The sequence below is a fragment of the Tenebrio molitor genome, chromosome 4, assembly GCF_963966145.1.
Source record: "Tenebrio molitor chromosome 4, icTenMoli1.1, whole genome shotgun sequence".
In the NCBI taxonomy this organism is placed as follows: Eukaryota; Metazoa; Arthropoda; class Insecta; order Coleoptera; family Tenebrionidae; genus Tenebrio; species Tenebrio molitor.
This window is the reverse complement of record NC_091049.1, coordinates 7,197,970-7,218,567: the sequence shown is the minus strand read 5'-3', so window position 1 is coordinate 7,218,567 and position 20,598 is coordinate 7,197,970. Positions and strand designations below refer to the sequence as shown.

Sequence of the window (20,598 nt, the reverse complement as noted above, 5' to 3'; positions counted from 1 at the left end):
TACCTTTCTAATGAAGGCACGAGCCGCCACTGCGTCCATGACCCATCGGGAGCAGAGTTTCATCAATGCCATTATCTAAAAATTTTGGAATATTGGATAAAACGTTGTATGGCATACGTGGGTTATTAAGTATTACCCACTCGAGGTAATAACCTACTCGGGCAAGCCCTCGTAGGTTACAAATACCTCTCGTGGGTAATATCTTAAATAACCCACTTATACCATAAATAACTATTACAAAAACATAAATTCAGAAAATTGCCTAACCTATAATTAATTTTAGGTTCAATTCAACACATGTTACAACTTGACAGTAATAGTATACCTAATAAACATAATTATTCTATTAATTACTATTGTTTTGGACGTGAAAGCAACGTTTTTCTTTTACGACATTGGAAAACGATAACAATGTACCACGTGGCTGTTCAGTTATTTCCGTCGTCTGCGTTATTTCATTTACTTTAATTTTCGACAAAACCGTTGAAAATGAACGGAAAGCAGACGAATTATATTTTACTTATAACATTTAATTAATATCAAGACATTACTTACCCCCTAAATACGACACAAGCCAACGCGTGCGTCAACTGTCAACGCAACGGAAAACGGAACCATAGACAAAATAAAGTATATATAGAACGCAAAGTTGGTGTATTAATTGTGTCCTGGGTTTGCGTCTTGGCTTGTGCGCACCGTCCGCAGGCCGGAAGAGGACGCTGAAGTTGTTGCTGCCAAACATTGCCAAATTACCCGGTTTTTAAAAAACAAATAACATTACAAAAATTATAAATGTCAATCAATTTAATTGTCAATTGACTTGAATTGAATGTGAATTTACCATGAAGCGTTACAGCATTAAAAAGTGTTACAGGTCTGTTAGCACTACGTGCCATAGACTTCCAAATTCATTGAAATATGGGAACTGCTTTAAAGAGTAGCTGAAGTGGAAGACAATTTATTATCTGATGGAGTGTGGAGTGAAAGTGTATAATAACCACACGGTTTGTGAATTACATTTTGAAAAATCCGACTGTGGCACCAATTAACACACTTCTAAATAATGCTGTACTTGTCTATAGTTTGCTCCTGCCTAATGGTAAACTCCGTCCAGCGAGAGATTGGGAGAGTTTAAATTGTAGGCTTGTAACCCAACACTACAAAATCCACTAGAATACAATACAAAAAAATTTAATAAAATTAATTATTGTGGTGGTACCTTTGAAATAATTTCGCGGGCATTGTAATCCTACGCCAATTTATGCTGTCACAGCAAATTGTCAAATTTCAGCTGTTGTCGTTGCCGCTGTCATTTTGAATCGTCAACACCGTGTGTGGTTTATTTGCTCTTTCGTCTTCAAGTGAGGTATTTTGTTGTGTTTAAAACTTCTTAATTATCTGGGATAAGTTAGTTTGTTCGTTTGTATTGACTAAGTTCTGTATTGTTAACCCCCTGAGTAGTGTGTGTTTTGTTCGTTGTTTCCTGCTTAACTGTTTTTTTTTGTGGTGTTTAAACTTTCTTAGTCTTTAAGATTAGTTAGTTTGTTGTTTTAGTTTGTTTCTGTTCAATAAGTTCCCTATTGTTTACCTCCGAGTGCCTTTTTTAAGTGACATTCCTATTTTTAAACATGAATCCCTTTAGTGATATCACGAACAATATCCAGACTGATGCAAAGGTATGAACATAATATTTTAAATTTAATTATATTGCTTTAAAACTGTTTTGTAGGCAACCCGAAGCTATTTAACTGTAGCTGGCAACCCAGCAGCGCAGAGGATGATTGCAAGTGCTTGTTCATTTTTCATGAATGAAAAACTTACAACTCATAGTCCACTGGAGGTTGTTTTTCATACCTTATAACACAAAATACATAGTATTATATCATAATTTTAATGACATCATTTTGATTAGGTCAGATTAGTCAAGGGTTAAAAGTATTTTTTTTAAAGATCACTGCGAGATGCTTAGGAGTTAGCAAAAACACGGTGTCAAAGTATAAAGATGGTCCAACTGAAACATCATCAAGAAAGTTGACGAGGCAGCGTCCCAGAAGAGCCACAGCAGACTTGCATTGCAATGTTAAGCAAGAAGTTCGTCTTGTTCTCTATGATATGGTGCAGAGCAGTAAGAAAAGGATTCTGTACTGTAAAGCTAGTTTTTTTCATTGAAATTTGTTTTGTCAGAATGATGTTTTGTAATTTTTTTTTAGATTGTTATGGGTCTTTTGTTCATATGAATAATGGTGTAGTTTAATTGTGTCATTTTCTGTTGTAGAGAAGCCTGTAACTTTAAACAGTCTTGGTGCAGAGTTGGCCACCAAATATATTTACGAACACAAAAGGTCAAGTTTAGCACTACTCTTAAAGAACTTGGGCTTTTCTTATAAAAAAGATGACAATCGAAGAGCTCTAATGGAAAAGCCACATGTAGTTGCGTTGAGAAAAATTTTTTTATCGAAATTTATGAAAAATGCTGAAAGTTCAGAAAGAAAACCATGTGTCTTTTTAGATGAAACATGGGTGTTTGCAAATGGTACCGTGCGAAGGTCATGGCAAGATGAAGATGTGCGTTCAGTTAAGAAAATTTCAGGAGAAGGAGGTAAATGTCAGTTGTGGTTTTATTTTACTGTAAGTACAATAATTTCAGAGAGATACATTGTCTTACATGCCGGAAATAAAGATGGATTTATTGAGGATGCTTCTTTAATTTTTAAAAGCAAGAAAAATTCGCTTGATTACCACAGCGAGATGAATGCCGAAACGTTTGAACAGTGGCTCCAAGATGTTCTCCTGATAAAACTGCAGCAGCCCTCTGTCATTGTTTTAGATAATGCTAGTTACCACAGTCGTTTGGAAGAAAAGAGACCAACGTCAGCCTGGAGGAAAGCTGTTGGTTGCAAAAAAATAACATTTCATATCCTGACATTGCTAAAAAAGACTATCTTCTCGCATTGTGTAAACAACATTTTAAAGGGCCCGTGTATGCCGTAGATCAAATTATTCATGCAGCAGGACATGATGTTATACGTCTGCCTCCATACTACTGCATCTTTAATCCTATAGAGATGGTATAGAGCCAGGCTAAAAGAAAATATGATGAAGTGGTCCTGCAAAACCACAATCCTTTGGAAGCATGGGCCCTTGCTTTAGCAGCCATAACACCACAACAGTGGACTAATTATGTAGAGCACACGGAACGACTGATTTTTAAATACTGGACTAAAGAAAAATTTGTCACGGTCAACGAAATCATCATCAATTTAAGTTTTAAATTTGGATTCCGATGATAGCGATAATGATTTCAGTCATTTTGAAGATGAATAATTAAACTTTTTGACGACCGAACATATTAAATTACAGTAGCCGCTCGATTTTGTGAATGCTCAATTGTATGAACACCTCGATTATATGAACAGCCACATATTTAACATTGTAGGTTCGGTAGAGTGAACAGTTGCACTCTTAATTCAGTGAACATTGATAAATTGCCTAATGTTTACCTTAACATTATGCTTCCACTATACAAAACATCATAAATAAGATATGCTGAGCCGGTCTTATATTAATTGACCCATATTTAGCATTTCTATATCACATTTCATTTGGCACATCAGTTAAAAATGAAAATGTTTAGTTTGAACTGACCCTGGCAAACGTGTGTTTTACATTGACTGTTCAGGCAAAAGCGTCACAATATGAAACCGCAGCGCAAGTTTTAACATTATTTTTGAAAAAATTTTCATACATTTTAAATTGATTATGCATATTTTTAAATACTAATCGTTCAAAGTCATTACATATTTGATTTGCTTCTCATATCGATTAATTTTTTTTGAAACATTTGCCATGCTTCTTGGTCATCGATATGTAAGCGATACATTTAATTTATTACATTTTTTTTTTATTATCCATAAACAGTGCGTGCTAAAACACACAGTCCCTGTTTAGGTAAAACTGTGAGAAGCCTCAGGATTCAAAAATATGTGTTGTATATGGAGGTGATCAATTTAATAATTATAAATATATTAATCAATTGTCGAAAAAAAAAATACTTCTAATAAAAGCGATCTAGTGCAATATGCGAGGCAATATGAGACCTACGTATTATAAAAAGTCTACATAAAATGAATGAAAAGCTAGATATCAACGTCGGTTCAAGAGAAAAGAGAGCAATTATATTAGAATTTAATATATATATACAGGGTGTCCCAGAAAAAGTGTAGGAGCCGAGGATTGCAGATTCTTCTGCGAAGTATAATGGCGTATTTGAAAGAAAATAATTTCGATCTCAAATAGAATTTAAATGATTAACATTTTAAATTGGCCAATCGTGAGGGATTTTCTAATTAATTTCTTAGGTATAAGTTACGTTGCCAAGTTAAATGCAAAAATTGAAAGTTTGGGTTTCTTTGAAAAAATATCTGGTCAACTAGTCAAGTGTCAGTGTCACATAAATTGTCACGAGAAACGTCACTTGTATTTGTCCGTTATTATTTAGAGTGTTTTTTCCATTCTCGTGGTCTAAATAGTGTTGGTGAAAATGTTTGCTCCTAATGAATAATACCTTGAAATGGTAATTATGTACGGCGAATGCAATAGAAATGCCAATGAGGCAACGAGGCAGTATGCCATACGATTTCCCCAACGGAATCACCCTTCGTCAAATGCATTTCTGCGTTTGATCGCACGTGCTGGAACAACTGGATCTTTAATGCCGCAAAAAAAAAGGTCTTGTTGGCGTGCCACGTACAGCAAGAACACCTGAAGCGGAAGAAATGGTGCTAAAGTCTATTTTTTCCTGGTAGGCGCGTGCGTGCGCATCTCCGAAAGGTAGAATCACATAGCAAAGATTTTTAGCAGGATGCAGGAATTGTTAGTATTTTTGGGTGCATATTATCTAGGGGATCAGTATTTGTGGTTGCACATTAAAACCCATGTTTATGATTTAATTTTTGTATAATTTGTAAAATGTAAACAAAAAATTTTATGAATAAACTCGTGGAAAAATTGATAACAAATATCATATGTATGTACAACATTTTTTTATTATTATTTTATACATACAGGAGTTAAATTGGGTACAAAACAACTCGATACTTTTCGATTCAATCGTTAATTTAAAAAAAAAAAATTAAAACAAAATAATCATCACCGCACTTTTCACCTAAAAAAAAAAAAGTGACATCGACAAAAATTGACAGTTCATATGAAATTGGCAAAAATTTCATAACATGGACATGGCCTGCTTCAACTACAATCATTTATAATAACCATGTATCTTGCAAGAGAAAAGGAAAAGGCTTAATTTTATACATATAGGCAGTGATTCTAGACTTCATTTCTGCTAACAAATCCACAACATGCTTATTATAAATTAGTTTGTGAATTTTTACCAACTGCAGTAACTCTGCTTTTACAAAGGTTTTATCAAAAACAATTTGTTTTGATTTTAACCAATTTTGAATATTTACTTTCTTCCAAGAGGAATTGGGTATTTTTTCTACTACTCAATGTTTACAGTTAATTGAAAACAATGTATGTAGTTACTTGAATTTTAATTCGTGTAAAACATTATAAAGCTTAGAACGACTGATGTTTGGAATTTCTTCATTGTTTTGCACTTCCCTGTACACAGCATCAATTGTAGGAATTCTGTTTGCAGAGAAAAATGAGTGCACTGTTTTTCAAATGAGATATTTTTGATGTTCATCCAATTGAATCATACATTTCCTATCAGGTTTCTTCGGTGCCTGTAATTGCCCACACTTCTTTTCTTCCGCCAAGTATCGTTGAATGTTTCTAAATCCACAACCTACAACACAAAGTAATTAAGCTGTGATACAACAAAAAAAAACTCAGAAATCAATACCAGTATAATCTGCAGTTTTTTCCATTTGAGCCGTCTTGGTTAACTTGGCAAAATCCTTGGAGATCCCACGAAATACTTTAACGATCATTTTTTTCTCGGCTTGTGAGAAATTTGCTATAAATATTCATTAATAAAAAAATGTTACTTGCTGTTAGTATAAATCCAACTTACGCAGTTTATTTGGTGATCGAAATTGAGACATCTTGTTGACATACAAAAACTTCTTAACCTAACCTCTAAGAACTGTTTTTTTTTTTTAATAAATAAACGGACACAACACAAAACAGACACAAAACACGATGAAACAAAAATGGCCGCTTGGACCTGATTGACAGTACAGAACACTGCAATATTGCACATTTCTCTAGTGTAAGTAGAAAAATAAAGTAACCAATAGGAAAGTCGCATTTCGTTGCAGGATTTTGTAAATGCGCACGCACGCGCCTACCAGGAAAAAATAGACTATAGATGCTTTTTTACAAGAACCCACAACCAGTATTCGCACGATTTCGAGACTTTATGGCGTATCCAAAAGTTTAGTTCAAAGGATACTGAAGGAAAACCATCAACACCCATATCATTATTCACAGGTACACTTGCAACCACAAGATTATCCTGCAAGAGTGGAATTTTGCCAGTGGTTATTGCGTCAACATGCTGACAACCCAAACTTTTTAGACAGAGTAATTTTTACTGACGAATCATGTTTTACGCGCAATGGAGTTTTCAACAGTCGTAACTATCATGTGTGGGCTGGGGAAAACCCTAATGCTACGAGGCCAAGGGCTTTTCAACATAGGTTTAGCATAAATTTATGGGCTGGCATCTTAGGAGATCGTATAGTAAGGATAAGTTGTGAGAATGTCATTTACATTATGGTAAAATAAATTGGTTTCTAGTTAGGACCTGTGGAACTGCCACGCAGTGGCGGCCCTAGCTCATTTCTTAGGTGGTGCGAGATCCTGTAATAGCGCCCTTACTGAAACTTTTTTGGTGTATTATATTGTCATTGAAATGTACCATCGGTGGACATTGAAAGCTGGGACATCCAAACATTTTTCATTGTGTATCAAACTTTCGCTTTGTCACAAATTGTCACATTGACATCACTCTCTTGTAAAATCAAAATAATTAATATAATGTTTCAATGTTTTTTTTTTTTTGTTACCTACCTGTTTTGACCACCAAAAAACTGATTCTGTGAATAATTAACTATTTAATAGGGAAAACAAACAATATCATTCAATATGAAACAAACTGAACTTAAATTTGATAGTTTTTTTTTTTATTTAACCGACACAAATTTTGTAATTTTTGACATTATACAATTGTCATCTTGTCCCAGCTTTTAATGTCCACCGATGGTACGGTCGGTGGACAAATAAAACTGGGACACTTAAAATTTAATCTGTGTAAATCAGACCATTGAATTGTCAATATATTTGTCAGTGTCTATATAATATATGTGATACCAAAGTTAACCTATTTGTGATAAACCCGTAATTAAACGATGCAAATTTGTAAATTTTGATTTATGTGATTGTCATTTTTGTCCCAGTTTTATTTGTCCATCGACTGTACATTGAAGTAATTTGAGTTATTAAGAAATTAGGCTTAAATAGAAGATAAAATAACGTTATATTTTTTACATATTTATAATAGGTGTGTCAAAAAGGACGGATACCAAAGTAGGTACAAAATTTTGGGTAATCATGGATGAAGAATTTTTTTTTTACTTTTGGACTTTCGTTAACGCGCAAGAGCTTTTAGATTTTTAGAAGCTAAAACTAAACTACCTGTTTACTAAATAATCCTGTTATTGATGTAGGAACATAATTGTATGTTTCAACTTTCAAAGGTGCTATTACAGATATCCAAAATTCCTTTCACGAATACCTATATTTGAAATCCCCTTTTTCATCGGTGATGAAGAACAATTCTTTATCTTGGTGAATGGTTTTAGGGAAATTTTCAGTCGTCAGTGTTGTTGTTTTCAACTGTCATAAATTCTCATTTCTCTCTTTTGTAAACTGCCTCTTAACCGCCCTAACGCTAAATGAGCAGATAATGAACAATTGCCCTAGGACCAGAAAAATGTATCTAAACTATCAAAGCAAATATGAAACCATTTTTAAAAGATTTCGAAACTTCAGGGACGTCGTTTCAGACAATAAAATGTTGTATAGTAAATTCAAAAAACTCCTGGACTGTCAAAATTAAATTTTAAATAAAATGCTTGTTTTGACTGTATTTGGAAATAAAAAATTTTCGCTAGAGTGTACCGACATCAAAATCTAGTTACAAATATTTTTAATAATTGAACTAAAAATGTTTTGAATCATTCATTACCGCAACTAAATGAATTAGAGCAATTTAATAAAGTTTATAAAAAACACACGACAAACTGAAAACAGGTAACAAATTAAACAACAACCAAAATCATCAGCGGTTAAATTCTCTGGATTATTTAAAGCATTCGTAACTTCTTTGATTGCACGACAAACAGATGGTTGGGAAACATCTAAGTATTTGCTACATCCAATAATTGGTTGATAGCTTCCACTTGCATAAAAATTTAGGGCAACTAAAACTCTTGTTTGAATGTCGAGATCTGTTGCTCTTCGTTTTGGTCTCATAAAAGGTTCTAATGTTTCTATAAGAAACATGCACAGATTTTTTGATAAACGAAAATTCTTAATAAAATTTGCTTCCGACAATCCAAGAAAGGGGTTATGTGGAGCACGCGGAACACGAAAGTTTTCATTATCAATTTCTGCCACTTCCAAATTTTCAGCAATGGAATATTCATTAATTCATCCATGATGATTGTAAATATTTTATACCATGCAACTTTTGAACAGTCCTAATGGAGGATGATATTACATCGATGCATCTTTCACAAAATATACTTCTACATTAAACTGTCCTTGTAATGAAAATACTAATAAAAGTGTGCTCGTTGAATAGCGAGCGTTATTTAGCGATTATGCAGATTTGCGAGTGATCAAGAATTGATTTTTATAATAATCGCTAAAATTCGAACGATATGCAAACTAACGAGGGATCAAGAATTGGCCTCCTGATGAATATTCATGGCTTTGCATCACCCTATTCTTCTTCTGCAAGGTATGACCGAGGCTTTCATAATTTGTCAGTTTCAAGCCTTTATAACTCAAACGTTTTTGGACCCTAAACAATTTTTCTTTCAATATTAGTATTAGCTAACGTAGCAGAAAATGTGGTTAACAGCTCCTACACTTTTTCTGGGACACCCTGTATATATTATGACCCAAAATGGGCCAGTGACAGCACCGGGCTCTCAGGGGGTTTTTCGGGGCTAGGGTGTGGGTTCAAAATGGGCGCCAGGCAACTTACTTTTTTTTGAGCTGGTGTTTGTCTTGCCCAGTTGCCGGGACAAGTGCTCAATACTTATTCGTCGGAGGGTGGTTAATCAAATTAGTTTTGAGGTTAAAAAAATTGATTTATTTGATCACTCAAAAACTCTGGACACTTGAGCCGGTTATGATGATTTGGTACTGGCTCGCACGAATACGAGAATGGTTCGTTTGTAACTCGTTAATTGAAAAATGAGAAAAACTTGTGGAACCAGTACACTCAGATGGCCTTAATATTTTTTGTGCTGCCGTAGTTGCAATTGGCATTTTAAGTGGACGATTAGCGTGCGGCAATGGTAATGAGAAAACTCTAGTGCTGCAATGGACAAACAAGAAATCTAAGGCAAGAAAAAATAAACTAATTGTGGCAAATCAAGTATTACTGAAAGACAATTATGTCTCTAATGTTATAAAACAAAAGGTGCTTCGTAAATATTTAAAAAATGCTAAAATGTGTTAATTTTAGGTTTCCCCCAACCTCTTATTTAAAAAAAATTCGGTTGGTGACCTTGCAAGCTATAAAGTTGCGTTTGAATTTGAAATTCGAGCACTGACAGATTGACATTTGACATATTTAGTGCTAAATTGAATACCAACGTAATTTTGTTTTAAGTAATATTTATTATGTTAATGATTCAAAAATATGTTTTATTACAAAAGGCAGCACAAAAAATATTGTATGGTACTCTTGTGAAAACTCCATTGCTTTACTCACTCACATACAGCGCTCGACTGCGTCTCGCGCCATATTACCGTTCGTAAAGCAATGGATCGTTTTCAACCCTTGTAACATAAATAACTATTACTTGGTCGTACCCAGAAAAGCTTTCCTTTACAATTGACCAAATACTTAATTTAAAACAATTGATTCTCCGACAAAGTAAAATGGTATTTGTTCTTTAATGAAAAACTTTCCGAACTTAAGATTCCTTTTGATCGAATGAATAAATGAATGAAATCAAATGAAATTCAAGGTTGATGAAACGATAAAAAAAATGAACTGACTGACGAAACAAACAAACAAAACTGAACGATCTCGAAATGAGCGTCCCGAAAAAGGTTACGGCAGGGTGGGCACGTCGCGTCGTCATGTGGCGACGTGCTTTTTCTTGCTAGCTCCAGGTCTTTGAGCAGCGATCTGATATTCCCGCGAGCAATAGTAGGATCTCTTGGGCCTCCTACACCGGCCAAAAGAATAGTGGCATTTTGACATGCTACAATATATATATATATATACTCGTATGAAGAAAAATACAATTAAAATTCGAAATTCACAAAATAATTATGGCAAATTATATGTTTTTAATTTGTTGTAGCCAATTTAGGGCGTCTTCGGTAAGTACCGGGTGTCCCATCACTTGTGTCCCGTAGGAAAATGACTTTAAAACTAAATTATATTTATATGAAGGTATTATAGATGCATAAATACTGTTCACCGCCACAAAAATTGGGTATTACTTTTTTGTTAAAATTAATTACCTAGGTGCAGCAGGCAAAAAACTATCACTTTAAAAATTAAATTTTGTTCGCTGCAGTTCAAATTTAGTATACTTTATGAAAAAATGATAGAGAAATAAAATCCGTGATTAGAATTTAATTAAAATGTTTTGATGTAAAGATATTTGGTTAAATTAATTTGGGCCGTTCTACTTTATGAAAATGTATTGCAGACGAAGATTTATGAGGGGTTGCAGTGTGTTTGACGCCGTAACACAGGCAGGTACCGCTGGAACCCTCTTGAATGGTCTTCGTACCATAAATTGCGGACAAGAATAATACCCACAAACTTAACTTTGTCTTCCATAAATTTTTATAAAGTAGAAGGACCCAAATTAAATTAACCAAATATTTTTACATCAAAACGTTTTAATTAAATTCTAATTACGAATTTTATTTCTCTATAACTATTTCATAACGTATACTAAATTTGAACTGCATAGAACAAAATTTAATTTTTAAAGTGATAGTTTTTTGCCTGCTGCACCTAGATAATTAATTTTAACAAAAAAGTAATACCCAACTTTTGTGGCGGTGAACAGTATTTATGCATCTATAATACCTTCATATAAATATAATTTAGTTTTAAAGTCATTTTCCTACGGGACACAAGTGATGGGACTCCCGGTAGATGGAGTTTGGAGAAACGTTGCTGAATTTAGTTAAAAAAAAAAAAAAAAAAAAAACGTCAAACTTAATTTGACGTTTCTCAAAACGCTCCTGCTTTTTATGTATTTGTAGCGAGTTTTAAGTGATGGGTGACGACAGCCATCATCAAATGGCCCATCCCGGATTACATGAAAATGAAATCTGTAATAGTCGTCGCTTTGAAGGCCGAACTAGATCCTCAGGATCCTCCCGGTCAAATGACAGGTACAATTTAAATTCGAAATTTTTAGAATTTAATAATAATAATATAGAGAAAGCTATTAGAAATAATTATATGATGAAGACAAACAAAGTATGGAAAAAACAGCAATATTTATAAATGAATCAGGATTATATCCTTTACGTAATTTTATCATCCAAGAAAGAAGAAGCAAAAAAATTTACATCAGAGGTATTTCCCACAATAAGAAAGCATGGCAAATACAGGGTGTCCCCCCAGAACTCGCGCGTCAGCCGTTAACTGCTAATTTTAATATTTAATCCGACAAGGATTCTACAAGAAAAAACGTCAAAAGCATGTTAGTTTTGAAATGAAAACGATTTTAAGATAACCAATCACACACGCCTTCCTGAAGGTAACTCTACTAAATGTATGCGTTTCCCAGGAAATGACTTTAGATGTTGCTGCTAAAAAACAGTGATGAAATGTTTGGACAACTTTTATTAAATTCTGTCACTTTGACATTTAACAGAAAACGGAAACAACATTAAACAAAAAGTACATTTTTAAAGTAAATGTTCAAATTGTGGACTTTCTCCGACCATACGTGAAGATTGTGACTATTAAAAGTCCCTTTGCGGCAAAAACAGGATTCATTCGTAAGTAACACATTTGCAAGAAAGCCTGGATTCTCTTCGTGTTCCTGGAGTGTTCGTGTTCCAATCGAGGTGCATAATCTTCGGATAATAGATGTTGAACTTTGGTGTAATGATTCGGGTGCATGTGGTTACCTTTTAAAATGTTTTGAACAGTATTTTTTGATTGATTCAGGATGTCGGTCACATTTCTAATACTTCTCGTTCCATCTTCCGTAAATGATTGAAGTACGTATCAGGAGTGCGAACCGTGCGGTCAACACCATCAACTCATTTTCTATCGGGGACCAAAAAACCAATGGTTCTTGTTCTGTCCACTAAACCTAAAAATACGTCCGAACTAGGATGCCGATGTGGAAAGCGTTCACGATACAACCTTACGGCCGCTTTAGAATTCCTGCTACTTTCACCGTAGATTATCATCATTTCGGTGTATTCTTCGGAAGTGAATATTTCTCACTGTGTTGCTGTCCAAAAATCGACACTTTTCAAATGTACTGATTAATGTCACTTTGACGTTAGTATAAAACGTTCGCATAGTTGACCAGAAAAATATTGACTTTTTAACATTAATTTTGTTACCTGGTAACAACAGTACACGGAATAATTCACCTGATATACTTTACTAATCATTCTTCTGTGATTGGCTATCTTAAAATTGCTGTAATTTAAAAACTAAATGGTTTAACACAAAAAATCTTGAAAATCCTATATCAGATGGAAGAACAGAATTTGTGGTTTACGGCTGACGCGCGAGTTCTGGGACACCCGATATAAAAGAATGAATTGGAGCAATTGAAAAACGACAATTTGAAACTGAGAGATTTAGTGTAAATGGGATCGGTATATAAAGCGTAGTAGACTCCAGCCGTTTACTGAGGATACATTCGGTGGGGATGCGCAACAACGCTATTTTGTTCGACCAGTCCATTATTAGGAAATAAGGGTGGTTTTGACAGTGACAGTTTGTTTATCACCTGTATTGAGTATTGTGATTGTTAGTCGTGTAAGGATTGCTATAAAAAGTCTTTGTGAGGTAGGTAACCAAGTTCTGAAGACTATTTGTGTAATATTAATAATTTTGCTATTTACCTACCTATTTACAAGAATTGTTTTACAGAATTGTGATGAAGAGAATGAGGATAATCTGTTCAGTTCGTGTAACGACGATCTATTGGATCTATCACAGACATCTGATTCATCCATGGAAATGGAGATTATTTTTTAAAAACGAAGGAAATTGAACAGAATTTTACAATTTGTTGAGAAGATTGTACTGTCATGTGATGACACACAATTTAAATAGCACTTTAAACTCCATAGAGCAAGTATATACTAGGTTAGTACTGCATATGTAAAGTTTTGATAAATTATTTGTTATTTTTAACAGAGCAAATAGAACAAGACAAAGTGTTAGCAGCCCATACATTTGGGTGTGAAAAGATTGATCGCAACAAAGCTCTTTTGATAATTCAACGCAAGTGTTAAAGAACCAATGAATATAAAGAACTGGACTGAACAACCGCCAATTACGAGTGAACTTTTTTGATTATTTTGAAGGTATAGTTTGTCCAGTGAGAGATTGGTTGACATAAAAATCACAAAATTCTTCATAGAGAAAGTAGTATCTAGCGCACGTAAAATATGAAATATATGCTTCAAGCAGTAACATTTTTGCCCTGAAATTATACTCTAATCAATGCATTTTGTAGTGTTGGGTTAATTTAATACAATTTAAAATCTCCCAATCTTTCGCTGGATGAAGTTTACAAAATAAATAGGCGATTATTCTGCATCTAACATTCCATTGTTACCAAATTAACAAACTCGCCTTTGACAGTTTAAATTTGTCAATATAATGCCCGTTTGCAACGTCATACTAAGCAATGCTTAAGTATTGGATAACAATGGGATTCCAATACTTAAGCATTTCTTAGTACGATTGTGCAAAAAAAATGTAAGCGAATAGATGAGGGTCTACATCAGTGGCAGAAATTTCTAATATGTAATGTTATAAATACCGTTTCGTAAATGTCTGTGGTTCTGGTTTGTTAAATTCTCATGTAAAATACAACTCTTGACATGAATTTGGAAACATTTAGGCAAATTACTGATCGATTTAATGTTACAATGAGCTCAGCTCATCATGGCATAAGTAAAGTGATCAAATATTTGGTGTCTGTAAGTTTAAATAAATACATGTAATTTGACATTATTTCAATTATAATTATATTAATTTAAAGTCTGCTTTATTTGCCGCATCATTTCTCTGTCTCTGTTTTTCGTTTCTTTTTTTTTTCTTTCTTTGGTACACATATTAATAGGGACTTCTTCATTGTTGGTGTTAGGACTGTTAGGTGTCATTTCAAGAGAATCCAATATTTGAAGCAATTGAGGGAATTTATGGCTGAAGGTCGTTCAATTTCTTTTACTGACGAAAGTTACATCCATACCAGCCATTTACCGTCCTATTCATGGAGTGATGGTACTACAAGAGGAGTAAAATTAAGCGTCGCAAAAGGCAAACGACTAATTATGGTTCATGCGGGCAGTAAAGATGGTTTTGTACAAAACGGGCTTTTACTGTTTCCATCAGGTTCAAAGTCAGGTGACTACCATGCAGATATGAACTGGACCAACTTCGACAAATTGACAACAGACCACTTAATCCCGAATTTGCCGCCAAGATCTGTGCTAGTGATTGACAATGCTCGTATCACAACACCAAAGAATTGCGAGATCCTACAATGGCCACGAGGAAGGGTGATATGATTTGCTGGTTGAAAGACAGAGACATACCAGTAGACGAAAAAATGTTGAAGCCGGAAATCTACAATTTGGTCAAACAAAATAAGCCGGCTTGCCCAGTTTATAAACTGAACATGTTGCTTGGCCAACATGGGCATACTGCTTTACGGCTGCCGCCCTACCACCCTGAATTAAACCCGATTGAAAAGATTTGGGCACAAGTAAAGCAATGGGTCGCCTCGCATAATGTAGGACATCAAAATATGGGTGAACTCATAAAACTTACGAGGCAGTCATTTGACAGAATCGGCAAGGCAAATTGGGAAGCGGTCTGTAATCATACGAACAAAATAGTCGATGATTATGTTTCAAAGGAGCCTCTTTTAGACGTTGCCTTAGAACAAATAGAATTTGTTGTAAATACAGGCTCCAGTGACGAAGAGGAGGAAGACGACGACGATGATGAGGAAAATGTAGTTGAGCCCGATTATGACTTTGATCTGGGAGTATCACCACTGTAATTTGTAATTTCAATTCCATAATACACGGTGTCCCAGAACTCGCGCCCCAGAGAAAAAAGGAGAAATCAGTGTCAAGATTTCGTTCGAATTCCTCCAAATCGATTTAATACCACCTGTGCTTTTTAAATTATGTATTCTGCCGCGGATTATGCTTGCAAATGAATGGGGGCCACTTGGATCACTTGCTCTGATTGTATTTATTTTTCGTTTCGTGATTCCTTTTGGCTATGTTGTTTCTGTTATTATACCATTTCTCCTGTTTTTTTAACATAAGTTCACGCGTTATAATAAACAAGGTTCTTTTTAGAACCGCAATTTGTTGTTTTATTTAACAAACTTAATCTTAACCTAACACACTTAACCTCCACCATAATAAAGACGTAATATTATTACTTGTGGTATTGCTGCCACATGTACAACTTTAAATTAAATGCCCTTTTTTCAGTTTTTAATGAAAATGCTTCCTAGGTACGTATTTTGAATTCAATTTGTTTTATTTTTTTGCTAACACTCATTAATTTACGTTCTAAACAATAATTATTATTTATATCACCCGTTTTTAAATCAATAGCAACGAATACAATACTTCATTGTGCATCAAACTTAGTATAAATTGTTTAATTACATGTTTTTCTATAAACCACTTCTATGGGACGCACTGGTTTATCTACGGCACTGGAATATTTGGACCGCGCAGGTTTCCCCCACCTAATGTATCCTCAGTAAACGGCTGGAGTCTACATATGATTATTTTGAAGTATGTATCTATAACCCAGGAAGACAAATATTGTCACCCAATAATAAAAAATAAATTAAATTATTGACATATAGTCCATTTTTTAATTATAGTCCGATGTATCAATTAAAAAGCAGAACAACTGTCATATTGCTATCTCTTTTCAACATAATGTAAACAAATTATTGGATTCTTGTACTATTGCGGGCAAAAAAAGTGGGACATCAAATTTCTGTCAGTTTTGAAAAATTCAATGTAGTTCAAACTTTATCGTCATTTTTTTGACACTATTCCAGCTGACAGTTTAAAAATTTATTTTATACTCCTATTTTCCTTTTCCAAATGCCCTCTTGTTTTGATAAAGGTAGATTTTGATTGGAACTTTGCATTAAATAAATATTCACTACGTGCTTACTTACAATGATTCCCTACAACCTACAATACGTAATGACAACGTCAATCAATTCAAAGTAGGGTTATTTCACATTAAAAGACGAGACAATGACGTTGATGTGCCACTTTTTTTGCCCGCAATAGTACGTATTGTATTAAGCGTGTCCCACTATGCATCTCGCTTTAGCATGTGTGATTCGAGCAAGACACGAGTTGTACGTTTATTACATTAGCGACGTCAAATTTTTAGGTTACGTTTTAACCACATTATTTGTGATAATTTTGTTTAACTTTGCTTGAAATGTTCTCCGTATAATGCCAACGAAAAGCATGTGGACAGATTCATTTACAGAATTTGTAAATTGCAAAAATAATATTGGAATTGCGCGGAAACTTGCAAGACAGGAAGTTAACAGGTAAGGGGGTAAACTAATTCATAGAGAGTTGTTCTGTGTTCATGGCGTTGTCGAAACAAAATCTAGGAAGAAAGAAAGACAGCCTAAACGTGGTTGTTTTGTGCTGTTTTCAACAATTTTTAATATATCTGACCTATTAGTTGATATGTAAATAGTTATCAAAAGAGTTCTGAAGGGAGCGGTTTTTTGAAAGACAAAATTAAAACGGAGGAATAAATTTGCAGAAAAACCAAGAAAGCACGAAAGAACACAATATCTGTCTCATGTGGCCTAAATAAATTTTCAAATATTGGTAGAACCATGCACTGCTGTCAAATGTCGAAAGCAGACGCAGGTCATGTCGACTTCTTGATTCGGACTAAGCTCATCGGACTATAATAAAGGAAGATTTAAAGAAAATTTTAGAAAACTATAAAATAGAATATCAGATAATAAATTGCGATAAAATTAAAAATGAATTATCATATTATGAAAATTTAATAGCAAAAGATATTATCATGTTTCACCGAATACTTAAAAAAACAACATGGATCTTATTAAGCGTTGGTAATTTTAAATCCCTAATAATTTGATTAAATACAAAAACGGCTCAAGAAATTAGGGAATATTATACAGGGTGTTAGGGAATGGTCTCCCAAGAATGTCAGGGTGAGTTTCTGAGGGAAAATATGGTCGAAGAAAACCTTAATACCATTTTTTCCCAACATGAATGGTTTTCTCAAAGATAAAAATATTAAATGGTGCCTCACTGTTTGGGAGCTCTTGCACCATTTTATTGTTGTAATAATTAAATAAATAGTTAAAGTTCTGAAATGAAAGTTAATTGCTTAGCAACTAAAAGACAACAATGCCTTTGTCAGATTTTATCGAGTACCTATTGTCACAATAACGTTTCGGTTTTGAATACTTCCCTTGGATAATATCTCATCAAAAACCACCAGGATTGCATTTTTTTAAGGTCAAAATCAATAATTCATTCGAAATATTTATCTAGATTCACCGCAACCTTGAAGTAAGTCCTTTTTTATTGCTGCAATAAACTGAAATTATTTCTACAGCTTTATTTGTGATACCACATCTCGATCAACCCCTAAAGGGATTTGAAATCGAGCACTAACCACCTAATACTACTAATAAGATTCGTTAATTTTGGTGTAACTTTATTTTTGGTTCGACACTGTCAGAATTTGAGAATTTTCTCCTATGTGAACGGATTTTGATAAATGTCACAACGTGTCAAAACGAAACGTCAAGCTAATTTAAAGATTTTAAACGATTTGGAGCTTTTAAGGGGCTCGTCGAACCAAAAAACGTTGTATTCAACTCGTTCGTGTGTAAATTGGGTCTTTTTTGGCACTCGTGGGCCATTTTAAAACGCTCGTAACGAGCGTTTTAAAGGCCCACACGTGCCAAAAAAGACCCAATTTACACACAAACTCGTCAAATAAACTACTATTATTTGTATTTGTATTTGTATTGAAAAAAATCATAATAAATGTTAATCATAATAAATGTCCTCCGTTTGCCCTAATACAAGCATTAGCATACCTTCGGACAGCAACAGTAGCCTTTCCGCTATATTCCCATACACAAAATACATATCTGCATACTCCTCGATAGAATATTCGGGCATTGTAAACGATTGTAGTCTTCGCAGGCGACGGATAAAAGATAGAAGTATTTTCATATTTGGTGGCGGAAACAAAAGACTGAGAAATGTCACAAAAATGTATTGTCAGTGTCAAATTTCTCATAAACGCCGTAAAAAGGAATGTCTAGGTAAATTTAAATTTTCGCTAAATAGATAAATTCTAAGGAAACCAATTTTTGTCAGTGCTTCAAAAGGAAAAGTTATTATCATATAATCAAACGTATTACAAATTATTTCTCTAGTTCGACGATTAATAACTTTCTTATTGCCAATTTGCTGCATTTCTGTTGAAATCACGAACGTCTTTGAGAAATTTGACATTGACAATACAAATTTGTGACATTTCTCAGTCTTTTGTTTCCGCCACCAAATATGAAAATATCTCTAGATCAAATTAAAATGTAAACTTTGACAGTAGTAAATTTCGAATCGTTACCAAGCAATCATTTATAAGTCGAAATTTATAAGATTTTTTTTCGTGCACAAAGCAATATTTCAGCAGTCCCAAAACAGCAGGGAACAATTTTATTTTCAGAAAACGGTTTAATTTATCCAAAAGCCGTATAAAGGTTGTCGCCCACATTTTCCCTGATAAACTCACCCTGAAATTCTTGAGAGACCATTCCCTAACACCCTGTGTAACGTTAGAAGAAATATTTTATGACTATTCAAAATATATTTTGGAACACAATATAAACCAAGAAAAAATAAAAAAAATACGAAATAAAATCATTAAAAATAGACCAGCTCAAGAACGAAAATCTGAAATTAAGAGAGATGGTCAAAAATATTACCAAGTTAACCAAAGACCATATAGTATAATACTTTTATGGCAAAGAATCGGTAATAAACAATATTTTTAGTCCGCATAAATTCAATTGTGGTAAAGAGATGTTTTTATGATAATTTAATCGATGATGACAACATAAACGGAAAACTCATCTTTGATATTCTAAGCAAAACAAATTGTCCTAAAAAAAACTTTTTCAGTCGTGCCCGAGGTCATTCGTATAAAAACACCAGCAGAGCAATTTAGCAAAAATATTTTTAAATAACGTTGTTCAAAACTTGTCATTATTAGTTCTGTGATTGAAACTATAAATTAATTAGATTACTTACATAGGAGTATTTTTTATTTTGGAATGCAACTAACTTTGAGAGAAATTGTGTGGTGTTGATAGAATGAGTAAGTTTATCTACGGTCAAGTTTATTTGCCTGTAAAGTATGCTACAGCGTGATCAACAATGACTTAGTCTGTTGGCAATGAAACAATTGAAAGTATGTACTGGTGATTTTTGTCTAGTAATTGGCACTGACCACGCATGACCGGATTTTTTAACTTGAGATGACGTTAAAAACATTCTTGGTTATGCAGGTTGTGTTTATACTATTCGTTGGTAAATTTTAAATTTGACAAATTTCATTGTTACCAACAGACTCAGTCATCCTTGATCACCCCGTATTATAAAGGCGCGTCCAGACAATTATATGTATAACAGGATTTTTATAACAAAATGTACCTTAGCTCAGTACGTAAAATGGCACTAAATGCAGAGGATGCAATTTTGGCAGCAGAAGCAGCCTATATATTATTGTCTAGACCGCGCGTTAAGTCCACACGAAGATTTTGGGTACGACCATCTTTAACAGCGCGAAAACGATATAGTGGCACAGATCTTTTGGGGGATCTTGCAAAAGATGATGTGGACCCATTAACAGGTGAAATTCAGTGCGATGGTAGTTTCAAAAACTTTATAAGAATGACGCAAACGCCGAAGAAATGTTTCAATAACATGTTGTCCAGTGTGGACAAGTCTGAACATGTTATAAAACAGTGTTTTAAAACATCGTTTTATCTTTACCGACAACTGATGGATAACATAAAA

The 20,598-nt window shown here is 33.9% G+C and overlaps 1 protein-coding gene and 3 long non-coding RNA genes across 12 annotated transcripts in view; 3 read left to right on the top strand and 1 right to left on the bottom strand.

The window, feature by feature from the left end:
* The window catches only part of LOC138128453 (uncharacterized), a 131,200-nt gene that overhangs the window by 70,932 nt on the left and 39,670 nt on the right, over positions 1–20,598 (top strand). The gene's annotated exons all lie outside the window — the stretch shown is intronic.
* LOC138128425 (uncharacterized protein in vnfD 5'region-like) overlaps positions 1–20,598 on the bottom strand; it is a 187,508-nt gene that overhangs the window by 162,948 nt on the left and 3,962 nt on the right. For 2 of the 8 annotated variants that reach the window (XM_069044640.1, XM_069044646.1), the window contains exon 1: positions 4–75. The exons of 4 other annotated variants lie outside the window; for them this stretch is intronic. In XM_069044640.1, the coding sequence (XP_068900741.1) occupies positions 4–72 (69 nt within the window). In that variant the 5' untranslated portion in view covers positions 73–75. Of the gene's footprint in view, positions 1–3; positions 76–555; positions 575–20,598 lie in introns of those variants that run through there. 2 more of the 8 variants (XM_069044641.1, XM_069044642.1) reach the window with 2 other exon arrangements.
* Positions 1,084–2,694, top strand: LOC138128454 (uncharacterized). The gene is made up of 3 exons (XR_011158667.1): positions 1,084–1,676; positions 1,730–1,840; positions 1,951–2,694. It is a non-coding gene; the product is annotated as an uncharacterized lncRNA (long non-coding RNA).
* Positions 13,178–14,842, top strand: LOC138129123 (uncharacterized). Of its 2 annotated transcripts, none has more exons than XR_011159100.1 (3): positions 13,178–13,282; positions 13,367–13,585; positions 13,639–14,842. It is a non-coding gene; the product is annotated as an uncharacterized lncRNA (long non-coding RNA). The 2 variants fall into 2 exon arrangements; XR_011159099.1 differs by having other exon boundaries at positions 13,187–13,312.